This window comes from Phascolarctos cinereus, unplaced genomic scaffold (genome assembly GCF_003287225.1).
Source record: "Phascolarctos cinereus isolate Bilbo 61053 unplaced genomic scaffold, phaCin_HiC Scaffold_7;HRSCAF=346, whole genome shotgun sequence".
Taxonomy (NCBI): Eukaryota; Metazoa; Chordata; class Mammalia; order Diprotodontia; family Phascolarctidae; genus Phascolarctos; species Phascolarctos cinereus.
The window spans coordinates 91,870,460-91,896,354 of record NW_027556180.1 but is presented as its reverse complement, the minus strand read 5'-3'; the positions used below and the strand labels follow the sequence as shown (position 1 = coordinate 91,896,354).

Here is a 25,895-nt window from a genome sequence, read left to right as displayed (position 1 = left end):
AGTTTACATTTTAGGGAGTCTTTTGCTGTATTGCCTATGATCTGTAAGGGCTTACACTGAATGTTAAACTTACAATCGTGAGTCTAAATTGAGAAATTCAAATATCCTAACAATTAATCAATCAACCAGCATTCATTAAGGACTATGTGCTAGAAACTATCCTTAGGTGGAGGGAGGGAGAGAAGAAAGAACAGAAAATACTCCTGACCTCAAGAAGCTTACCTTTTAATGCAGAAGATGAGATATAAAAGATACTTACAGAGTAGATGGAAGGTAATCTTAGAGAGAAAAAGGCTAGGAGATGGAGGACTGACATAGGACCTCCTGAACAAGTCTGAACTGAGCCTTGAAGGACATGATAGACATAAACCCTGTGCCTTGCCTTATGTCTAACACCTTTGATAATTAATGATATATGAATACTGCTTTTTTTTTTTGGCTGGGCAATGGGGTTAAGAGACTTGCCCAGGGTCACACAGATAGTGAGTGTTATGTGTCTGAGGTTGTATTTGAACTCAGGTCCTCCTGACTCCAGGGCTGAATACTACTTTCAAGGTGATACAGCCAAGTATAAAGCAGAAAGGCAGTAGCTATAATTTTGACATTTATTTAGTAAGGGAAGACACTGAATTGATTAAGGGTGGGGAGGGGTTACTAAAAGATAGTTGAGTTGTTTTTAATTATGCCATGTAAAATGGACTTAAGTAAAATCCACTGGAAATAGAATGTTCTAGAAGTCTTAATGCAGTTTTATGCATCATTACTTAACTTACTGAATTGGTTTTTCAAAGATATGGGGGTGTATTTAGCTGCCACTTTCACCTTTCATGTCTCTGCTATAAAGAGGCATGAAGTCAGAAATCTAGCCAACAATTATAAAAGTAGTTTGGGAGTGGTGTTTTAATTACCAAGGACTCTGGCTCAAGACCACATTTTCAATATTTTCCCCCTCAAATAATTTGATTCTTACAGGTTCAATGAAACCACTGAGGAGTGATAGAATATGGAAAAAGTAAGCAAAAATTTTCAGAGGAAAATTGGCCTCAAAAGAATCTCTGAATTCATATTCAAACACTAAGATGTTTACCTGTCTAGTATATGGAAAACACAGAAACACATCAGGTGTGTTGAGGTCTATGTTGATGCTGAGCCTACATGATCTCAAAAGCATGATTTTTCAAATCAAGTATAAAATTACATAGAATCCTTTTTTCTCCAAATTGGAATTTAAGTTGTTTAATCAGTTTGGAAAATACTAAATTCTAGGGACAGGATAACAATATCTATATTTGGAAGGCCTACCAAAGCTGTAATAATACCACTTTACCCTTTGTGGTGCTTTCAGGTTTTCCAAGGATCTTACAGTTGAATTAGTGCTCTCCTCCCCAAAACGCTGAAAAGTAGATAGTTTTAATGACTTCAATGTCCTAAGGGTCTGTAGTTGCAGGAGTGCCTGGATTTTTAAAATAAGGAATTATAAACGCTAGACAGAAGTGTATTTTGGATGCTTGAGTATCTTAACTTTAAAAATGGTATAATTCTTCAAATTTCTTATTTGGGAAAATCATAGTCTATGTAGATTCCAAGCCAGAAGGGACTGGAGATGTCATTCAGTTTGACACCCTCATTTTGCAGGATAGGAAACTAAAGTCAAGAAAGGTTAAGGGATTTGTCCAAATTAATAAGTTGGCAAAGTCTATACTCAAACCTGTGTCCCCTGACTTCAAAAATCCCCTATTTCTTCCACTGGCCATCATTCTGGGGATTAGAAATGAAACCATTTAGACTTATATAATGATTCATGATTTAGATTTGGTTGTAATCAATCAGCAAACCAACAAGTATTTATTAAGTGCCTACTATGTGCCAGGTACTATGCTAGGTGTTGGGAATACAGTCCATTAACAAGCTTGTAATAAGTGATTACTAATGTCAGAAAGAAGAAAGTGAAATAGTTCCTAATCTTGATGTATTTACAGTCTGGTTGGGGGAGACAAGACATACATATATAGGTATATGCAAAATATAGCCAAGATAAATGTGGGTGGAACGAACTAGCATGATGGGGGGGGGAGATTTCACGGTGGCACTAGATAATTATTTTTGTTTACACTATTACATATCTATAAAAATAAGACATTACTTTGAGTTAGTAAACCATAAGCACAATGATTCTTTCTTGACGTGTACCTATATTAGCTTAGTGGTAGATTGGCTGGTGGTAGATTTTCCTAGTGCTTAGCACAGTGCCCTGGCATATTGTAAGAGCCTACAACACGCTTTTGGACTAACTGGATAAACTCTTTTGGGTGCCAGGTATAGGTTGTAAATTTGTTTGTTCGTAACAGGTCAAATTCCAAATTTTCTAGTTTTAAAGTAACCACATTTTTTAAAAATCTGCAAAATATTAAAAAATAACTCAAATATGCAGCTGAAAGTTTTAAGTTAATAAGTTAAAAGTAAAGAAACATGTAAAATTAAATGGATTTACAACTTGTTTTCCACTTCTGATATGCTGAACTATTAAGATATGTACATTAGTACATTTCAATTGCTGATCAATTTTGGGGAAAATAATCTACAAGAAAAGAATATTAAGCAAATATTAAAGTATTCATCATGGAAGGTTCTAGTTAACAAGTATATGACCCAGCAAGTAACTAGAGAGCTCTGAGCATGCTCTGGTTGTAGCTTTTTCTCCCCAAAGAATACTGAAGTTCTGCGTAAATGTCAACAATTATTATTGCTAATAATGAAGGGCAGTTTAGTTGAGGCTTTCTGGGGAAGTGAGGATAGATGGACTTTTCCTTTAGGCTCCTTTCTTCCTTTGTCACATTATTCCTGCTCTGAAAGTATAGTACCACAGGGGCCAGTTAACAATAAGAGATCCATACTTGGGAAGGGGAAGCTGTTGCTACATTTAAACCCACAACCAAGTTTGTAAATAGAGACTAAAATGTAAATCTTGTGGTAAGATTAGGTGTCAATGGGGTAATGCATGTACTTCCTTTGATGTACTAATTGCCCAACTATTGCACATAAAACTGTTTAAAATTATCTTTAAACATCCAATTTTTATGACAAAAGAGAGGGGATTTATTTGATCCTTTTATTTTCTTACTTAACCCCATTAGGTCCAGAGTTTCTGTGCCAGAAACTTGTAGGGAAGGCAAACGAGTGAAAAATATTAAGGCATGCATTGCAGTGTATTTGTGACTGTTTGGCTAGAATATTTTATTCTAAAGCAGAAATTGTAAATACAACTCAATATGAGAATGAGCATTTCATCTAATTTTAATTAAAATTTTATTTTGCTTGAGCTTTATTAGAACTGCTAGGTGAAAATACAGATATTAGGAGACAGAATGGGAAATTTGCCTCTTGCCATGCTAAAACCATGTTATTTTTTGGGAAGGCAGCAATTGACAAAGAAATGACCAAACAGAAGATGAGTTTTACCTTAGCTAGGTAAAGCATATTGGAAAAACACAGGATTAATACTTTCTATTTAGGCATTAATGAATTTGTTTTTAAAAATTACTGCATTTTCACAGTTTTGAAGATTCCATGTTTTCCTTCATTAAGCATAGCAATAGCCAATCTTTTTTAATTACTCAGTTTTCATTCCTATTAAGTTTCCAAGCAGCAAGTGAACTTTTTCGATAAGAACAGTTTACTGTTCTAAAAAAATAAAGTTATCTTCCTTCAGTAATTCCCATGAAAAAGGTGGTGTTAATCATAAGAGCATAGGTCTGGAGTTGGAAGGGACTTTAGAGGTGTTTTGGGTGATCTTATTTTACAGATAAGGAAACTGAGGCTCGGAGAGGCTGAGTAACTTGTTCAAGGTCACACAGGTAGTTAAGTGGCAGAGATCAAATTCAAATGGAGGTGCTGGGACTACAAGCTCATCATTTTTCCTACTGTACATTTCCAAACTGGTCAGGATGCATCATAACATCTAGGTATGGACAGATTCCATTAATTACATTATTTAAAAAATGGTGTTTTCCCTCTAGTATATGAGAACTGGCATGGTATTGTGGGAAGTATATTGGATTTGGCCTTAGAAACCCTATACTCAGATCTTGATTTTTCTACTCACCCACCTTCGTGACACTAGGGAACTGCCTCAGTTTCCTCCTCTAGAATGTCCGGGGGTCAGACTAGATGGCCTGTAAGATCGATTCCAGTTCCAAATCTTCATACATTTATATGCTTTCTGTAGCGGATTATAACACTTTAGAGTAAGTCCCTTATTTTCTTTTATTCTTTTTATTTTTTTACAAAGAAAGCAAAGCCTTGAAAAAAACTAGTGCTTCAGGATCTTAGAAAATTTGCTATCAGAAATATTTTACATTTAGATGGATTTATGCACAATCTGTTGCAGTAGTTATATTGGTTTTGCGTCCTTGGGGGAGGGAACCTTAACTATTAACTCCCAGCTGTGCCAACTGAACCAATCAACTGTTGAAACTATGAAGGGCAACGTTGCATTTTTGAAGTCAATTTAAAAATATCTCCCTTCCCGGTCCCCATCCCCTCTCAGTGAGCACAGATGGTTATGAATGTTCCAAGGAGGGACAAGAGTGGTGGAAAGATATCCCTACAGTCTGGCAGGAAGTATTTGACTTACTTAAAAAACACAGTGAACACCACAGTCTGGAGTTCAGCTCTTGGAATGAGCAAAAAAACATTTGTGACTTAGAGAATCCTGGAGAGTATTCCCCTCCTCTCCCCCCACCCCCGCCCCGTATTTTCCATCCCTCTGACAGCAGGGTGTGTATTTCAGTATGGGGCTTACTTCCGAACAAAGCGTGCAGTCACCACCTGAGGCTCCACTTCCCCTAGGTGCCAGATGTATGGCAAAGGACAGCTGTAGCCTGTACATCACATTTCTTCTAGTTCTAGCCAGGGGGTAGGGAGTGGCTGTCCCAGTACTTCTGATATTGGCATCCTTGGGCGTTTGTTTAATAGCTTGTTGGAGATGGATTCTTTTGTGGCACACAGTCCAGGTTAAGGCTGCTGCCACAGCGACGCTTTATGTTCTGCTGATGTCTTAGGCTGTGCTTTTGTCTGCTTCTATATACCCTCCGCACCCTTCCCTGTTTCCTGTTAGCTTAACTGATCGCTGTCTTTCTGAACGAATAATTCTGAGCCGAGTCCAAGCCTCCCGGAAAATGCTCTGCTCTAAACACAGGCGGGGATCAGCCTAGCCCTTCCCTTCCGTGTGCACTCTCTGGGGGCGGGGGTGGGGGGGCAGAGAAGAAAGACAACATCTCACCAAAGAGAGCCACTTGTTGGGCCGAGAGGGCGAGGACAGTGGGAGCAGGAAGAGAAAAAGGTAGGAGTCGAGGGGGCATGTAAGAAGCAGAGATTGGAGGAATCCCTGGGTTCCAGTGCACTGGCCGGACTCCCTGGGTGGGAGAGAACGTTCCTTAGAGAGATGGGCTCAGATCGTTGGCCAGAGCAGCCTACCGTGGGACAAGCGCAAATCAAAGAGGGGAAGCTGGTGCGGGGGCCGGAGTTAAAGCAGGAAGGGAGAAATCACTCCCGGGAAAGGGAGGGGAACTAGAAAATATTTCTCCCAGGCTGCCGGGAACCGGAGGGAGGGAAAACACCGCCGCTACAGAGGCTGGGAACTGGGGATGCTCGTCGGCCCCGGCCGCTAGGGTTTGCTGCGGAGGTTGACTTTTCCCCTCCCTCTTGCCTACAGCCCGGCGCCCGTCCTGCAGCCCTGGTCCACAGGGAAGGAGAAGGAAGAGGTGGAGAGGGAGAATTCCCGCCACCTCTGTCCCTCCCTTCCCGGCAAGCTGCCCCGAGCCCTGGGTAGCCCCTTGCAGTCTCACTAACGCACACTGATCCATCCATCCATCATCCATCCAGCCAGCCATCCCGGGCAGGGAGTCGGGGAGGCCGGAACAGAGGAGGTTTGGGGGCCCGGCTCCAACGCAGGAGGCAGCAGGGATCCATCCAGTAGGGAGCGGGCCTGGATCCCGTGGGAAGCGGGAGTGGTCGAAGGGGAGAAGGGGCTCTGCGGTGTCCAGCCTCCTCTCCCCAGGCAGTGCCGGGGGTGGGAGGGGAGCTGAATATGGCGGCGGCGGCGGGGATCCCTCGGGGCCCGGGGCGCCCTCTGACCGACCGCCGCCCCCACCGGGCGGTGCTGTGCTCCCGCAGGAGTCAGAAAGGATGGCCGGAGCCGGAGTCCAGCACCACCCCCCGGGCGCTGCCGGAGCCACCTCGGCCGCCTCTACCGCAGCCTCGGCAGCCTCAGCTACAGCCGCCCCCGCGGCTGGCCCCGCCGGCCCGGGAGACGAGTCGTCGGACAGCGAGGCGGAGCACGAGGGGCCGCAGAAACTGATACGGAAAGTGTCCACGTCGGGGCAGATCCGGAGCAAGGTGAGGGTGCGTGTTTGCACGTTCTTTGAGCGCGTGCTTGCGGGCGAGGGCACGGGGGCCAGGAAGGGGGTGTAGCGGAAGAGGTGCAAGGGCCACGCGGGCCAGGACCCCGGGCATCTGCGCTGTGGGCCTGGTCTGCGAGCTCTGGAGCATCTGCGCCTGAGAGCTCCGAGGCTGCTGGAAAGTAGGAGGGGGAGAGCATCCGAGCATTTGGAGGACCTGGGACTGGGTTAAAAAAAAAAGAGGAGGAGACCTGGGAGAAAGGCCAGGGGAGGGGCATGTGCGTAAAGAGTGGGCGAGCTCCGAGGGGCGGGGTTGGCAGCCTCGGAAAAGACGGAGGTAAAGGGGCGTGGGAAAAAAAAAAGTTAGCGCTCTGCTGCTTGTTCCTACTTTGGGCTGAACAGCTTGCATTTTTCCACGTGTACGAGGCCATTAGTCTAACGTCGAGCAAGTTGGTGAAGCTGTGGCTCTGTGTGCAAGTTGCGGAGAGCGGCAGAGCGGAGGAAAGCAGCAGCAAAGTCCATCTCCCTTTTTCCCAACCAGACCAGGCTTTACCCTCTCCTGCCCCTCAGGGAGGGGGGAAGATTCACTCTCTGTCCCCTTTTGATCGCTGCAGCCTCTTGGGATCGAGCCACAGCAGGGACTGGCCGGTGGTAAAAGCTCTTAGCAGTTAAAACGGAAACCTGTGGTAAAAGCAGCTGGCCTCGCTTTCTGTCCCATGGATTTCAGAGTACTGAAACGAGGGGAGCATCTGTTCCACTAAACCTTGTAAAAAACAGCCAATTCTTTATGCTGCACGGGGAGTAGGTGTGTCTGCTACTCTGTTTTGCCCATTTTGAAGTCATCATTCAGAGATGTATGAGGATTGTTCGCTTTGAAGATGCCTGAATCATTTATTGAAAGTTGACTCAATTTCAGGGTTCGTTCGTAAAGGGGGAAAGCCAATAAGATATGTGCATGTTATGTAGGTATCAAATTTAGTCAGAAAGTATTATTTAAAATAGTCCCATTTCTTTTATCCAATGAGTGAGATCATCATTGGAACAGTAAGACCATTAACAAAAGGCAGCCAGTTGATGCTGGGTGGAGACTGTTGTGTAAATTGGTGCTTAAACTGAGTAGACTAGTGTCATAAAATAGTGTGCACTATGTGTTAGCCCTCTTATATTTGCCTCTAAAATTAATATAACTGAATCCATTAAAAAGTTAAATGTAATGTTGCATTTGTTAAACGATCAAAAATATTTTACACGGGTTTGTTCTTACCAATTTGTTCTTGTTAATATCTTGTGATAATTTATGATTGTTTGCTATTTGGCACTTTGAGAGGCAGCCTGCCTTAGTGGATGTAAGAGTGACCTTGAAATCAGGAAGATTTTGGTTCACATCCTGCCTCTGATACATACTAGATGTGTGACTGTGGGCCAGTAACTTAAGCTCCTTGCCCCAGGCAATTATCTAAAATGATATTCCTGACCTTCCAGGTGGGAGTGTACACACTGAATTTCCTAAACCTAGATGACTTGCTGAAATTCACAAGTCTTGCTCTCAGTTTTTGGTAGTTTTGATTGTTTTTAAGGTTTACTGGTTAGGATTTTGAACTTTTGATATAAATTAGGAAGGAATGTTTCACAGCATGTTTAAACTATTAAGGATAAGCAAAATATGACCTTTCTTAAATTGAAAATTTACATACTTAATAAATATATTTTTATAATAACTTATGTAGTGATGTTTATTTTGGCATATAATTTAAAGTCAAATTTTAAGTATACTTTTGGAGAAAACAATATGTTAAAATGAAGTGTTAAAGTATTTATGTAAATATGTACTTACATATAGTATATATTTACATATGTATATGTATATACTACACAAGTATATCACATATGTGTGGTATTAGATAGTGTAGGACTTGGAGTCAGGAGACCTGAGTTAAGATCCTGCTTGAATAGATAAATCACTTATCTTTTCAGAGGCTGTTTCTTTGAAATGTCTTACATGGTAATAATGCTGCATCCCAAGGTGTTTATAAGGATAGCACTTTGCAAATCTTTGAACATTATATAAAAGAATCATTAGCTATATGTGTCTACTTGTATGTTAATAAAAAGATATAGTCCCCAAATTGTCTGATATCAAGATTAACCCATACTTTGAAAGGAAACTTAGAGCAATACAAGCACCAAGATCTTTAACTTCAGTAAAATGTAACAAGTCTGTTTAACTGGTACTTGTAAGAAGTGGAGATTTTGAGACCCATATAAGCACATTGTTTGCACATAGTAAGTACTTTAGATGTTGTATCAAATCTGAGACTAGAAAGCTAATATTGATTTTAGGATATTAATTGGGCATTTGTTCTAGAGGAAAGAATAGAACATTCATGAATAATCCTGTTTACACTACAAGTAATCAATTTTTTAGTAAATATGTTTTGCCTAGAATTAGGTCTTTAATGGGTTTTTTTTTTGTTTGTTTTGTTTTTGGTTAAGCAATGGGGTTAAGTTACTTGCCCAGGGTCACACAGCTAGTAAGTGTTATGTGTCTGAGACTGGATTTGAACTCAGGTCCTCCTGAATCCAGGGCCAGTGCTCTATCCACTAGGCCACCTAGCCCCAGAATTGGGTCTTTAATGGTCCTTAAAAGTGAAGCTACTTTTGAATTTCACAAATAGTATTATTTTGACAATTAATTTTATAATTAACCAAGATCCTCCACCATTTTCATATGTCGACATCTGTCATCCAAATTTAAAGCTTACTTAAACCCTTTGTTAATAATCTCAGAAGGGCTACAGAGGATTCTTTAGAAAAGATGCCCAGAGTTTGAACCCTACTTCAGCATCAGTTGTGTGACCCTGGGCAAGACATTTAATCTCTTTCAACCTCGGCCGTAAAATGCTCTTTAAAATTGTGGCAATAATAGCTTCCACCTCACTAGGTTGTTGTGAGGATCCATTTAAGATAACACTTAAAACACTTAGCAGCCCTTAAAGTTGTTTAGAAATGGTGGATATTATACTGACCAATCAGGGTTACCTACCTCTTATATTCTGGAGGAGCTGTTCTACAGGAAGAGCTGACTTCAGGACTAGTAATCTACCCCAAATTCCACAGTTTCAACAGAAGTTTCATTTCCTTCTATTACAATAGAACCCAAAAGATATAACAACACATTACCAGCTCTGCAAAGGTTAGAATACCTATGAAACCTTTATTTCCTCCCTGAGTTCCCTGTTCTAGGGGAATGGACAGAGTATCAACAAACATTTGCTACATACTGGGAAGTCGTCAAAAGATTTATGTTTTGACATTGACACTATTCTCCAGTGTGATCGGAGGAGGAGGAATTTATCATTCAACTTGTTTTGACATGAATTTGCTTTTTGCTTGACCTTGTTACAAAATATCTCTGCTGTCCTCTTCCCAACCCCAGTTTCTTTTAGCGGTGAGCAGGTGCAAAGCAAGTCAGTTTAAGTTCAGTGATGTAATAATACGTTGTATATTTGAAGATTAGTTTGGTTTTCTATTTTATGATCTGTAAGTATATCTTTCCTTATGTCTAAAGTAGTTTAAAATAATTTATTTCAAAAATTTCCAGACTTGGCTGTTTTTTTTTTTAAAGAAATATAAGTATTGGTGGTAATCAAATAGATACTGTTTTTAATTTTCTTTCAGACAATAGGTTTACAAAACCTCATTGGTGTCTGGTTTAGAGAGCCTGAGAGCAATATTTGGAAGCCTGAGACTCCTAAACGTTACCTTGTTTGAAGCATAAGCAAATATCTGTGTGTAATTTTTTAATGTGCTATTCTCTGGTGTTGACAATAATAATACCAATTTTATGACTTGGTATTTTCTCAAGGCAACCTTTTGAGGAAAGTAGTATAAATATTATCTCTAGTATGCAGATGAGGAAACTGAGGTTTTGGTTGTGTGCCCTAAGGCCTGGTCCTAGATCTTTCCCTAGCCAGTGTATGGTGTAATTTGGACATCAGTGAAGAACACAGTGAATTGTAACATTTTTGCACTGGGTGTGACTGCTATCTTTTTAGTAAAGGCCTAGGGAAAAGATCTAGCATGATTTTAAAGTTAACAAGGAATTATATAATCCTCAGTTACATTATGTCTTCTTTTTCTGGCCCCTCATGTGTTCGTTCTCTCTCTCTCTCTCTCTCTCTCTCTCTCTCTCTCTCTCTCTCTCTCTCTCTCTCCTCTCCCTCTCCCTCCTCTCCCTCTCCCTCTCCCTCTCCCTCTCCCTCTCCTTCTCTCTTCCTCACCCTCTTTAACCCCCCCTCCCCATCTCTTCTCTACAATGCCCTAGTCATAGAACAATAGCACCACAGATTTAGAGCTGGAAGAGATCGGAACCATCATAAGAATATGACCCCATCATGTTATAAGTGAGCAAAATGAGACCCAGGCAGGTTAAGTTATTTATTTGCCCAAGGTCACATAGCTAGTGTCAGAGTTCAGAATCAAACCCAGGTCTTCTGACATCAAATGCAGCATTGTTTGTACCCAGTCCTCCTTTCCCTGATCTACATACTTTTTTCCTCTTCTTTTTCTCTCTCTCCCACCTCCCCTCCCACCATGATTTTGGATTGTAAACTGATGATTATGGTACAGTTTATATCCCAGCCCTACTGTCAACAAACAGTACTCAGGAATTCAGATAAGTAGAATCTCAGGAAGTCACATCAGATATTCAGGATAGAAACAACAGATAATCTTACAGCTGCCTCAGCTCTTGGATTATGTGGCAATTTCCCACAGAGAGAAAAAGAAATCAGTCACTGAGCTGGAAGGTGATGAGAGAGCTGCTGATTTAGGGAACCTAACATGGGGCAGTTAAGATAATTGCCTATCAAGTCTTCTCTTCATCTTTTTCTAACTATTCTTGTCTTCTCCATTTTCTATGGTAGGGCTCTCCTGACCCTTCATCTTTTAGAAGGCCTGTTATTCATTTTAAGTTCTTCCCTTTTTATAGATAACTTCTTAGAGATTTACTAGAGAGAAATCCCTTGGAATAATGTTAAAATTACCCCATTGTTCTGCACTTGTTTTTCCTTTAGATGTTCAGAGTAATCAGGCTTTTCCCCCTAACATTATTTGTTGGTCAAATACAAATACAGGAGGGTTTGTGTTCTGTGTTGTAGTTAATGCACTGAAATCTGCCCATTTACAAAGAGATGTTCCTGTCTTTGGATGGTTGGATGGCTTAAAAAAAAAAAGAAAAAGAAATAACTTCCTAAGTCTGAAGACCTTTTAGGACTGTCCAAAAGCACTGGGGACTTTAGCTCAACCAAGTAGCATAGATAATCCCTTCCCCATGGGATTTCAATTCACTTCCTCTGCTTTTCAGTCATCAAAGGCCCTTGAGACAAAGTTCTCTAAATATACCCAATTCATAAGTAACATCTAAAAGTTTATTGTATGCTACATAAATCAAGGCAGAGGTAACTTATTTTTATTACTTTAACCCTTCTTCAAAAAGTATTGAAACGTCAGGTCTTTTAAAATGACCCTAAGTGGTTATTCAAATGTGGTTATGCTTTAATATTAAACATCATAAGAATATAAAAAAAATTTATAATAGTAATTACATTAAATTATCAGAGTAAAAGGCTATATTGGGACATGACACATATTGGCTGACAACAGTCATGGAGCATTACTCCAAGTGCTTTAAAGACCTAAGCAAATATACTATTTATTTTAAGATCGAAGTCCATCTCTTAAGGAGCATATTAGATCAGTGGTTCTCAAAGTGTGGTCTGTAGAAACCAAGACCTTTTCAGAGAGTCTATAAGGTCAAAACTATTTTCATAGTAATACCAAGATGTTATTTGCCTAAAAACTCTACTCTTTCCTTTTCCAACTATGTATCTGTGTGAGGCAGGGTTTTCTTTATATGCTTCATTTAAAACAACACCTCAAGGTACCTTGAATGCAGAAGCAGATATGAGGATCCAGTTTGCTACTATTTTTTTTTGGTTGGGCAATGGGGGGTTAAGTGACTTGCCCAGGGTCACACAGCTAGTAAGTGTTATGTGTCTGAGGCCGGATTTGAACTCAGGTCCTCCTGAATCCAGGGCCGGTACTCTATCCACTGCGCCACCTAGCTGCCCCAGCAGTTTGCTACTAGTAAGCCAGATTTTATGAAGAGATTTGCAAAAATACATAAAACAATGCCACTCTTCTCACTAAATTTTTTTGTTTTGGAAAATAGTTTTTGTGAAAATGCACATGTGACAACTAATCATATTTTATTCTGCATTTGTAAATGCCTTATTGACATTCAAAAACATGTTTGAATTTTGCTAAAATCTGTATATACCATAGTTAAAACACAAATAAGGAATATTTTTTAACATTAAGGAACAATTGGTATATCCATAAATTAATAAAAGCTAGCATTTATATAGTATCTACTATGTGCCATAGGCTTTACAAATAAGATTTCGTTTGATTTTCTCAACGACCTTCAGAGGTGATGCTATTATTATTTCCATCTTACAGTTGAGGAAACTGAAGCAGACAGATAAAGTGACTTGCCCAAGATCACACAGCTAGTGTGTGAGGCTTGATTTATACTCCTATCTTCCTGATTCTAAGTTCAGCCTTTTATCACTGTACCACCTAGCTCTGATGATTAAGAGGGGAAGAGACTAATATGCAAAATGAGACATATGGTTTTGGACCTGGCCAACATGGGAAATTGTCTTGCTTTGTTAGACGGGTTCCCCCAACTCCCCCTTCCCCCAGTGTGAATTGGGGGAAAGGAAGAAGGAAAAAAAAGATTGACAATTGAAAAAAAAGAATTAATTAGGGTCTTATTTGTTATTATAGTATGAAACAGAATCATATTAAAACTCTGAGCCGTTATGATTTCAGCATGTAGAAAATGTTGATTTAGTTTCTGTCCTAAGGCAAAAATATATATATATATAGTGATTTAAATGTGCGATATGCAGATATTTTCTATTGATGGCTAGTGGAATGACACTGACAAAAAAGAGTGAAGGCCCAGAGATGAAAGGATTTGGCTAGAAATAGACTGGAGTGGGGAGAGGGGACCTCAAGTATAGCAAGACACCGAAGTAGTTAGTTCTGGGAGTACCTAAGATACACTTTTAATCTTAGATACATAGTTTGAAGTGAGAGTATTTTGAAAGGGGGAAATTCTTATTGAAGAAGGAGAATGTTCTCATTGCTTTGTGACAAGCATGAAGGTTTGTCAAGAAAAAATGTTTTAATCTTTTATGCACTCAGGAACACCCAGTGATGCTATTGGTAGGGAAGGATTAAAGTGGCACAATGCCCGGGATGGGGGTGGGGAGAGGGAAGAGAGAGACAAAAAGACAGAGAGAGAGAGAGAGAAAGACAGAGAGAGAGAGAGAGAAGAGAGAGAGAGAGAGAGAGAGAGAGAGAGAGTGGTGAGGATTTGGAAAATGCCACTGGCCATTTATTTAGTTGTATCAGAATATCAACCCTTACTTAAATTTTTAAATGTTTTCCTGCTAATCTTCATCTTTCTTAGGACATGATACTTCATTTTTTTTAACATCACTGGGGAAAGAGATGTTATTATGTAAGTGGGTTATTTAAAGGACAAAATAAAACAAAATTTAACTCCTTTTGGTGGAAACTATTGTAAAATGTGGTGTACACTTAACTGTTCTCTTAAATAGCATGCTGAACATAATTAAACTTTTGGGTTATGATAACCATAGTTATTGTACACATATATGTATGTATATGTATTACACCCCGCATAGTTTTTATTTCCTGCTAGAAATTATTTGACAGTGTGACTGTACAGGTCATCCTTTTCTTTTTTAATAGCTATAAATGCAAATTTGTTGTCTGTAGTTTGAGGAATCAGATAACCATATTTGTTAGATTTGCATTTACGTAAAACTGTTTGTACCATGAGGCAGCTTTGGACCTGGATTCAGAAGACTAAGTCCAAATCCAGTTCAAATCCAGTTACTAGCTATATGAGTCTGGGCAAGACATTTAAACCTTTGATTGAATCAGTTTCATTTTTAAAATGGGGACAAAAATAGCAACCTCCAGGGGTTGTTATAAGGATCAAATGAGATATGGTTTTTGTAAAATGTTTTGCAAACCTTAAAGTTCTACATAAATTCTATTTATGATTATCTTTATCCTTTTTTTTGTAAAGAAATAAGCTTTTGACTTGGCTATGAGGGACTCGTCTTCAGAGTAAGATGCTAAATTTTAATTAATTGGCTTTTTGGAGGGTTTCAGTAACATGCAGACCTCTTTTGCCGAATTTTAAGGCACAGTTCTACTAGGCAGAAAACTTACCTCCTCACTAAGTAGGGATGTTGTATTTGTTGTATTTGTTGAACATGCTAGAGCCCTAGGTATTGAATAGCAGAACTAATATATGAAAACGCAAGCCTTGGCTTTAGGGCTCTAAATACAATCTTAAATTCATAAAAAAAACCCCTTTCCTCTTTATAGAACACTTATTTTTAACTGTGTTTGCGAATTTGCTTCTGTTATGTGAACTAAATTTAGACTGGGAACTATAGCCCTTGATGCATAATATATAGCATATTGTGTTTATGAAATCTAGATTATTTCCATGTTGGTTACAAATTAAAGGTGATCTCTACACTGTAATTAAAGATTAGAGCTCTACTAAATTATGAAGCCTTTATTTTGTATGTAAGTCAACAGATTATTTCAAGCTGTCTACATTTAGACCTACCATTCTCATTTTGTTTGTTGTTCTTGTATGTTTGTTGTTACAGTGGAGACCATAAGAAAACAATATAGTTAAGAACACCAGAGATCTACTCTAATGACTTCCAGGTAGAACCTTTCATTCGTATTGGACTACTTCACTTACACTGTGAATGTTTTTATAGGTCTGCCTTTAAAAAAGTTAATAGATAGGTTTTCTAAGAATAGATCCATGACAAAGACCTTGCTGTGAAGCTTTAGTGATGTTTTACAAAACTTAAAGGGCTGTTGATTATTATTATTATTATTATGATAGTTATAGTTTTCTCAGCTCAAATTCCACCTTATGTAAATAAGGTAAGAGGCCTTACCTGGTCCTCCCTCTTTCCCCTCCATGCTAGTGCCTGGCCTCTGGAATCACCTCTCGTTGACTCTGTATGTCTTGTATGTACTTAGTTGTTTGTATATTTTCCCTTCCATTAGAGTGCGAGCTTCTTGGGGGCAAGGATGTATTTTTTGCTTTTCTTTGTATCCTTAATCTTTACCACACTGCAAGCACTTAATAAATGTGTAGTGTTGTTTGATTGATTCCCTAGGCAAATTTATAATTAGCTGTTGATTACTGAGTGGATATTGACATAATTTGGTATTAAATACAGTTTTATCTTGATTCTTTGACTTTAAAATCTAGTAATCATTGTTGACAGTGTTTTTATTTAGTACACTATGTACCTTTTTGACATATAATTAAGCGTTGGTTAGAAAATACTCTTTGTTGGAATTGCTGGGATTTGTTTCCATACAGTGAGTTTTTAAGTTTTCTCTTTCTTCAGTTATGATTTTTCAAGCTACAATCAACTCTGACTTTTATGAATGGACTGTGTTCCACATGTTCATGCATGTTAGTTATGTGGAATTTGAAACGCAATGTCCTGTAAAATCAATATTATCCATAGGGGTTAAGTTCTTAGGTCAGCATCTCTGAAAAGTCTTTATAACTGATTGTTATTGCTCAGTTGTTTTTCAGTTATGTCTGAGTCTTTGTGACCCCTTTTGAGGTTTTCTTGACAACTATGCTGGAGTGGTTTGCCATTTCCTTCTCCAACTTATTTTACAGATGAGGAAACCATACAAACAGAGTTAAGTGACTTGCCCAAGATCACATAGCTAGTTAAGTGTCTGAGGCCAGATTTGAACTCAGGAAGATGAGTCTTTCTGATTCCAGGCCTGGTGCTCTATCCAGTGCACCATCTAGCTGTCCATATAACTCATGGCACATCTTAAATATGACAGTGTGCCAATCAGAGAGTTTAAACTTCATATATAACAAATGTGGATTTATGGTTCCAGTTTTGGATACCAAGGCTTCATATCTTTAAGTCCTGGATTGAGGTCAGGGACTCTCTCTACTCTTCCTGCTGGACAATGGTCACTTGAAAGTTTAAATCACTAATGATACAGTTCCTGAAGGCAGTAAGCCAGGGCCTCCAGTGGAATAGGGTTTAGGGGTATGGTGAGGGTCATGGAGAGAAGATTGAGTTAAGGATCATAAGATCATCAATTTAAAGGCATCAGGGACTTTCAGGTTTATCTAGGCCATTCTCATTTTTATAGATGAGGAAACTATAGATTTTATCAATGAGGAAAAGCTGGTAGCAGTGTCAACCTTTCAGTCCAAGTCCTTTGATTCCAATTCAGGACTCTTCACAGTGGACCCTTCTTTCTCCCCTAAGTAAAGAACTTTGAGGAAAATAGGGCCTTCTGCTACTAGAAATCCATAGAAATACTTAACAGCCTCAAAGGACTTCTTTCTTTTCTTCTGATGGGCCTAGCTCTTTTCCTTTATACTAGACATCTCTCCAGAATTTTCTTCTTCTTATATTTCTTTAATTTCTTTTAGCGATTGCTTTGTGTATATATAAGTCAGTAGAACCATCATCAGCTGTTCTTCCCCTCACCTTTCCTTCTGACAAAACCAATTAAACAAAAACATCACCCCTTATGTTGTGTAGGGGAGGAGTTATGTTTAGTAATTGTTCTCTAGGACCTTCGATTTTCCTATTTCTCGTGGTTGAAATAATGTATTTTGTTCTGTGGATCCTACTTATTTTGCTTTGTGTTGTTTGATACCTATTTTCCCATGTTTCTTTGAATTCCTTCCATTTGTCATTTCTTATTGTCCAATTACATCCCATTCCCATTCTCATCATTTTTTTCTTTCCCAATCGATAAGCACCCACTCTGTTGCCCCTGCTTTACTGCCACAAGGAGCTTAGCTATGAATGTTTTGGTATATATAGGATCTTTGTTTCTGTCTTTGCCTTTCTTGGGGTATATGCTTAATAGTGTAATTTTTGGGTCAAAGGTCATATGGGCAATGTATATGTATATATGTGTGTATTATATATACATATATGTACATTTAAACACACATATACCCATATCTATGAGATTCTATTTCAAACCATTAGAGATTTCGATATGGAACTCTTCTGACATAGTTCCAAGTTGAAGTCATTAATGGCTTGACCACTTTACAAATACACCAACAGTAGCCCATCTGTGTGCCTATATTCCCACACTCACTCCAACACTGATTACTGCCACCTCTTTTTTCCAGTATGGGGGGGGATAACAGATACATGCATAAGTAAGTATAAATTATATACAAAATAAATAAAAAAGTAATTTTTTGGAGGATGGAGATTACAAACAAGTAGGGAAATTAGGAAAGACTTCTCTAAGAGGAGGGGCTTGAGCAGAGTCTGAAAGGGATGGAGAAATGAAGGTGGGTAGAACAAGCTTACCAGGCATGGGGAAAACCCTCTGAAAGGGTATGAAGAGCTTTAGTGGAATGATATGAGTAGGGATGAGCAAGTAGCCATTTTGGTGTGAATGTAGTATGCCAGGGAAAGTAATATGAAATCATTTTGGAAACTTAGGTTAGAATTAAACTGTGAAGGGCTTTAAATGATGAAGAGAGAAACTGTATCTTATCCTAGAAGCAAAAAGAAACCACGGACGTTCATAAGGATGGAGGATGGGAGGGAAGTGACATGGTCAGACTTTCTGCTTTAGGAATATTGGTTTGGGATCTGTGTGGAAGATGACCATGAGAAATAGGAAAATTGAAGGTCCCAGAGAGACTGGAGGCAGAGAGACCAATTAGGAGGCTATTGTAATACTCCAGATAATAGGTTATGAGAGGCTGAATTAGGCTGATAATATAGGGAAAGGGTATGGATGTGAGGTAAGGGTAAGGGCTGGAGGCTCAATTGACCAGACTTGGCAAATTGATTGACATAGGGTGTTCAACAGTGAAGAGTCAGGGATGATTCTAAGATTGTAAACTTGGGTGATGGGAGAATTGTGGTGCCCAGTGCAGAAGTGAGCAAGTTAGGAAGAGAAGTAGGTTTTGAGAGGAAGAAGATAATTTACTTTTTGGACATGCTGAGTCCAAGTACCTAAAATCCAGATGGACATGTGTAGTAGGCAGTTGGTGATGCAGGAATGGAGATCTGGAGAGAAGGGAGGGTTGGAGATATTGATTTGGGAATCATCTGCATTGAGATAATTGAATCCACAGGAGCTGATGAGATTATCAAGTGACAGTATATAGAGATAAGAGGTGAAAAGTCCTGGAGATTCAAGTCTGAGCCCTGGAGTGTGCTTTTATATAGAGGGAAGAATGGGATTATGATCTAGTATAGAAGACTGAGAAGGTTTAATTAGGCCAAAAGGTTGGAGTGAGGAAGAGGTGAGAGCAGTGTTGCTGAAACTCTAGGAGGAGAGGGTTTTTAGGATGGCGGCAGAGATAGACAGCGATGTCAAAAACTTTAAAGAAGCCAAGAAGAGTGAAGTTGGAGAAAAGGCTAGTGGATTTAGGAGTTAAGAGTTCGTTGTTAACTTTGCAAAGAACAGTTTTAATCTAGTGGTAGGGTTGGAGTTTGGATAGCAAGGGGTTCATAAGAGAATAGGATATGAGGAAAGCAAGCAAGCTAATATAGAAAGTGTTTCCCAGAAGTTTACAGTGAAAGAGAAGACAGGTATAGGATAACAACTTTTGAGGGAATGGAAGAATCAAGAGACCTTTGTAAGGATGGTGGAACTCTGGGCATGTTTCTAAGTAATAGAAAAGGAGTCAAATAGTTAAAGAAAGATTAAAGATTAAAAAGAAGTCTATTGAAGGGGCAAGCTTCCTGAGGAGATGGCAGGTTGTGGGATCCAGGGTACTACTAGAAGTGATAGTCTTCAAAGGCTTCCTCTTTGTTAGAGACTGGAGTAAATGAACAGAGAATAGGAAATGATATTGAAGTCATTTGAGCATATAATTGGCAACAAGAGGGAGCTTATAGCTTCAGTTTTCCCAGTGAAGTATGATAGGCTTTCTGTTCAGATGAAGGATTTTCAACCTTTTTTTGTGAAGCCTATGGCTGCTTTCTCAGACGTTTTTAATGTAGAAAATAAAATACGTAGGATCGCAAAGAAAGCCAGTTATATTGAAATAATATCTATGCCATGTTTTATACATGTGCTTGTTTTCTCCTTGACAAAATGTAAGCTATTTGAGAGCTCATTTTTTTTGGTCTTTGTATCTGAAGTGCTTGGCCCATAGTAGGTGCTTAATAAAATACTTGTTGATTGATTGATTGATTCCTGTGTATACCTGCATCATAGGTAAGGTATAGATTATGCAAGTTGAGATAGGTAAGGCAAGATTATTTGTAGGGATTTCCACATGTAAGTTGAAGTTTATAAATATAAAGGTGGGTGTTGGGGAGGAAAGGAAGACTATTATACAAGTACTATACTCCTTAAGAAAAGAGGGACAATGATCTGGGTGCCAGCTGAGAACAGCCACCAGGATCTAGAATATCTGAATAGTGGAAACATTAAAGGAATAGAGGTTGCTAAATGATGGTGTTTGGGAAGAGTATGGAAGTGACATTGAGAGGAAGAAGCATGCTTACTCTTCTTCCTTGTCCACTCTGTCTTTATGGCAGGCACTTGTGGTGGTGTAGGTCAGGGGAAGGAATGAGTATATCCAGTGTTGTAGGATTCAGTGTCTTCTGGAGGAAGCCAGGGTTCATCAACAGGAATGCCAGGGAAACAGTTTTGATATAGGGGAATTTGCTAATGGAATGAGATTCCCAAAAGGCACAAGGGAAAGGTAGGATAGAGTGGGGTAGGAACTTGAGAGGGGTGGGGCTGACATGGATTGGCATTAAGGGAAGGAGCAGTGGTGACCAGAGAAGGGAACTTTGGCCTTAGCAGAATGCCAGACTGAATCACAGGGATTCTGGGTGGAGCCCCACAGCAGTAGATTATCAAGCCCTTAATGATAAAGTGGAATAATAAAAAAATAATAAATTATCAACTGTATTTGGAGAATTAATTGTAGTACTTGTTTGAAAACTGGTCTGTATTTTCATGTTAGCGAGTTTAAAATGCCTGGTTTTCTTTAGTATTGTGCCCTCTTGTGTTTGTGAAAATATTGACATGTATATATCCCGATATTATGTTTATTGCAAAAATTTGCCTTCTTTGTTGGTTCAGTAATTTTCAAAACTTGAGGTCCTGCTTTTCTAGTCTCTGGAAATAGTGTTTGTTTTGAAAAGGGATACTTGGTATGAAAATACTGGCTGAAATTTTAGTGGAAAAAAAAGCCAGCTAAAACATTTTAAGCACTTAAATTACTTGTTTGAAAAAGGCTTAATATGGGAAAAGATCTTTATAGGCAGCTAGCTCTTCTCCGTTAGCTTTTCAAAGAAATCTGTTGACTCCAGTTTTATATGGTGAAATTCTTGTATTTAAAAGGTCAACTAGTATATTTTGCAAATGTGTTTAAATAATTTTTCCATTTTACCTGTTAAGCCATATTTAACAAAAGAAAGAGTTTGAGTAAATTTTATTTTTAGCTAGTCAAAGAATGAAAACGGTAGCTTTCCCCATAGCATTACAATAAGGGGTTTTTATTTATATAATAAAAACAAGAGAGGGAAGTGAATGAATGAGAAAGGATGTCCTTTACATTTTTATTCACTTTAGAAAACATCTCTGACATTTTTTAGACAGATTTCTGCAGTTCAGTTTGGTCAATCATTCAATGATAACTAATTCTCATTCTGTGGTCTTAAAGGATTAGAAGGTCATTTGACAATGACAAATCAAGTACTTCATCCCACTTTTTCTATTATGGCAACAGGGGAAGTAAAGAATATAGTCTACTGGGCCAAAAGAGGGAATTTTGCTGTGAGGTATAAGCTGATGGTGAAGGGAGTGGGGTAGATGAAAGAAATGAGATAAATCAAAGAAGACGAGGAAGTGGTTTGGTTTCTAACAGGTTCTTGCTAACAGTTACCTTGCTAATCTTGGGGTTTTCCATTCAAGTTTTGGGGAAAAAACTTTTCTAATATTTATCCATTTTGAGCTTTCTCTAATTAATTTGGAAATATATTTTGGGTTCCTGGGACAAATGAAAAGCCTGAGAGACAGTTTCTGGGTAACTAATAAGCAATTAATTATTAAAAATAATCATTTGTCTCAGTTTCTCTAATAACTAAATTGTAGATAGAAACTATCTTTGCATTTAATTTCCAAATTATGCTTCTTAGTTTCCAAGGTATGCTTATTTCTGTTGTTAAGAACAGCATTTTGATGGTCCTTACAAGATCCTCCTCCCCTAGTTATTAATGTAGTACCTGGCACATAGTATGCCTTGATAAATATTTTTTCATTCATTAGTATCCCTAGAGCTTAGGACAATGCCTTGCACATGGTAGATGCTTTATAAAGGTTTGTCAAGGTAAATTAAATTGTAAACATTCTCAGCTAACTAAAATTGTGATCTCAAAGAAAATTGAATAAAATAAAGCTTTAGGATAAAAAAAATGCCCATGTGGGCCCACATAAAGTTAACTGTTTTGGTAATTCCAAAATGAGAAATAAGCTGTACCATTCTGGGGCTGATGGTGAATATGTCCAAAAGGTCCTTTAGTCTGGGAATCAAAATAAACTTCAACCAGTCATGATGAGATTCCTGTGACAAGACAGCCATTTAGACTAGTGGACAAGAGCAGGAGGGAGCCTGGAGTCACTCTCTCTAGTTATTGATGTTACCTCCTTATTCAGTAAACTCCAGTGGCTTCCAATTACTTCCAGATAAAATATAAAATCCTTGATGTGACTTTAAAAGTCCTTTATAACCTGGCTCCTTCCTACCTGTCCATTATTCTTAGCCCTTACCCCTTCTTTCCTACTCTTCTATCCAGTGACACTAGCCTCTTTGCTATTATTTGTATAGACACTCTTATCTCCTGATTGTGAGCATAGCATTTTCACTGGCTATCCCCCATGCCTAGAATTCTCTCTCTTCTGGCTTCTTGGGCTTCATTCCTCTCAGCTAAAATCCTAACTTCTGCAAGAAGCCTTTTCCATCCCCCTAAATGTTAGTGCCTTCCCTCTGCAATTACCTCTAAGGTATCTGGTATATATGTATCTTATTTTTATGTAGTTGTTTGCATACCATCTTCCTTCTCATTACCCTTTCTTCCTCTACCTGTCCCTCCCCCTGCCATTAGACTGTGAGTTCCTTGAGAGCAGGGGCTTTTTTGCCCTTTCTTTGGATCCTCATCACTTAGCATAATGCCTGTCATACAGTAGGCACTTACAAAATGCTTGTTAATTGGACAACCCCTCAGAACAGTAGGATTGTGGTCTGTGATTTGTTTAGGGCCAAATATATGTTCAATCTTATCCAACATGTCATATTCTGTTTGGATCACTCTTGTAAATATATTAGCCAGTTCAACTGGCAACAGCTTGTGTTCTACCTGTGACTGTATAATATTGTTGCTATTTTCTTAAGCCATTAATTTGCATTGATCTTTTTTGTGTTATCTGGTAAATGAATAATTTTATAGTTTTATATTCCCATTGGTTGAATATCACTATGTTTGTACTTAATTATTTGTATCTGCTATCCTTAAACCATTTAGTTTTATAGAGTGATTTATAATTCTTATATAATAATGATGAGAGGGTGCTATAGGAGTTAGAGCAGGAAGGGACCTTCCCCTCTAGGTGAACCCGTTTATTTTATAGGTAAGGAAACGGACGTCCTGAGAGATTAAATGATTTATGTAGGCCAATGCATACGTGAGTGGCAGAGCTGGGGTTCAAACCCAGTACTCTGACCCCAAATGAAGGGTTGTTTTTAGCTATATTATGTTATATTCTGTTTTTTGGATACTGCCATAAGATCAGAGCTTGAGGACCACAAACGTCCTCTTGTCCAATTAATGAAATAAGTATTAATGTTTAGGCATTTATGTAAAGCTGAAATGAAAATAAATACAGAATTTCATATATCTATTTAAATAGATATAAGCTTTGTGTCTGAATCGCCTATCTTTTAAAACATTTAGGTAGTGAAAGACACAAAGAGCTTTGTCCTTTGTTGTCAATTTGGTGGTATTGGCAAGGGAACCTGGTTGAAATAAATGTACAGATGTAGTATTATCATTTGGGAGAGCCAGCAGGAAAGCTAGAAAGACCTCTGTTCAAGTCTAGCCAGGCTGTGACCCAGGGCAAGTGATTTAATCTTTCAGTGCTCTGGGTAACTCAGCAAGACTGTTCAGAGCTAGTGCTGAGCTGCCTTGGTAGAGGGAGTTTGTTTAGCCAGGAATTCCTGACTAATGAAATCCCAGATCTATTCCCTGATGCAGCTGTTATTGTTGTTGTTTTTATAGTTATCGTTGTTGTTGTTATTGTTAACTTTGATGGGGGTTGGGATTTTTTTAGGGGCATAGAAAAAATGAAACCACTTCCACCATCAAAAAACTTTTTAGGCCAGAGAAGAGCACAGATAACAGTACAGAATTCGTCCATAGTAAGGAATAGGAATAGGACCTATAATTTCCTCGGTATAGGGAGATCTTGGTGAGGATGTGGTACAGGTCAACACTATTTCTATTTGAGTCACCTGGAACAATGAGAGGTTATGTGACTTGGCCTAGATCACACAGTCAGTATTTGTCAGAGGCAGGCTATCTACCATGCCATGCCGCCTCTTTGGGAAATATGAAGTCATTCTTTGGGGTAACAGCTGGAAGGGGGTCAGAGAAGGCCTCATGTGGGAGGTGGTATTTGACCTGAGATTTGCAAAGATGAGTGAATGTACGCCAGGGGGCCAGTGGGCAATGGAATATTACATATGAGGAAGTAAATTAGTTTGACTGTTCTGTGGTACATGTGAAGGGGAAGAATGTGTTATAAGCCTGGAGAGGTAGACTTATGCCTGAATCCTGAAGGGTTTTGCATGATCAACAAAGGAATGAATATTCTGTCCTGGAATTTTGTCCTAGAATTCTTCTTTATCTAGATACTTTCTTTGTGACATCCCAAAATATTAGTGATAACAAGGAAACATCTGTCCCCATGTCCCTCCTCCCAATACCTTAAATGCTTTTGGAGTTTAATAGGAAAGTGATTTGTGAAATTTTTAGATTCCTTGTCCTCTTCGATTGTGTTTCAGTTGTGTTTTGCAATTGGTTCTAAGGAGTGGAAGAAACCATTGTAGAAACGTAGTTGTTGCAGGAGAAGTAAAATCTATACTAAGATATTACAGTACTATGCACTTAATTTCTTGATATAATCAAATCAGGCTATGTTGGTTTACTTAAGGAGTTTGAGTGCAAGCTCTCCTGGCCTTTTGCAATGGCACATTCCTTAGCTTTGTGCTTGACCTGCAGTGACCTGAGCCAAAGTTTGTTTTTGTTGACAATTCTTTCTCCAACCTTGTCCCACATTCCAGTCACACAAATGTCTCCAACAGTGGAGTCATTTCCTCAGGTGCCTAGTGCCCTAGTACAGCCTCTAACCTTCCCAGGGCTTCCCTTCCCATGTAGCATTCTACATGTTTTTCTTAAACTCTCCTCCCCTCCCTCAGCCTCCCATAGGTTTGCTTGGGCAGCTAGGTGGCCCAGTGAAGAAAGCGCTAGACTTGGAGCCTCGAATACTCACTAGCTGTGTGATCTTAGGCGAGTCATTTAAACCCTCTGTGTGTCAATTACCACATCTATAAAGTGAGGAAAATACTAGCACCTACTTCACAGAGTTGTGTGAGGATCAAGTCTGACAGTATATGTACAGTGGTTTATAAAACTTACAGCATTATATAAACATTATTATCACCATTATCCCATCTTTATCATAAGGCTACGCTTCCCAAGTTTTATTTATTGCCTTAGTGCAGTAGAAATTTTGTAATAGTTGCAATTATTCCTTTGTTGGCCAGAGCACTGTTTCAACTCATTATTTCACTGTTTAGTTTTTAAGTAAAAAACCAAAATAAAACAACCTTTAAAAAAAATTGCTGGCATGACAAATAACAACAAACATGAACATTTCTTTATACCAAGAACAGAAAAAGATTATATATGACATCTTGAATTTCTATTATGTGCAGCTTGTTTTTGTTATTATATAGTAAATTTAAAACCACCAGTTAAGTCTTAAAGAACACGGCATTAATGCTGTTCCAAAGTAATGGATCAAAGTGAGTAAGAAGTATAGAAACTAATGATGATACCATTTGAGTCATTGCAAATTAGGAGGCAGCTTGGAAAAGTATTTCTTTCAAGGTAGAATTCAGTTTGAGTAGGAAATTTATTTTAAAAAATTTAATCAAGGTACTTCTTTATAACTACCATAAAAATGAGATTCTGGGTTAGAAATATTTGTAAATCTAAGATATAATGGATATGACAGTTTTAA

At 38.7% G+C, this 25,895-nt stretch overlaps 1 protein-coding gene across 9 annotated transcripts in view; it reads left to right on the top strand.

Moving 5' to 3' along the window:
- The window catches only part of DGKH (diacylglycerol kinase eta), a 226,951-nt gene that overhangs the window by 2,908 nt on the left and 198,148 nt on the right, over positions 1–25,895 (top strand). For 5 of the 9 annotated variants that reach the window (XM_078147618.1, XM_020977013.2, XM_020977012.2 and 2 more), the window contains exon 2: positions 6,175–6,402. In XM_078147618.1, the coding sequence (XP_078003744.1) occupies positions 6,175–6,402 (228 nt within the window). Of the gene's footprint in view, positions 1–3,607; positions 5,342–5,713; positions 5,974–6,174; positions 6,403–25,895 lie in introns of those variants that run through there. The other 4 variants (XM_020977016.2, XM_078147617.1, XM_078147619.1 and 1 more) reach the window with 3 other exon arrangements.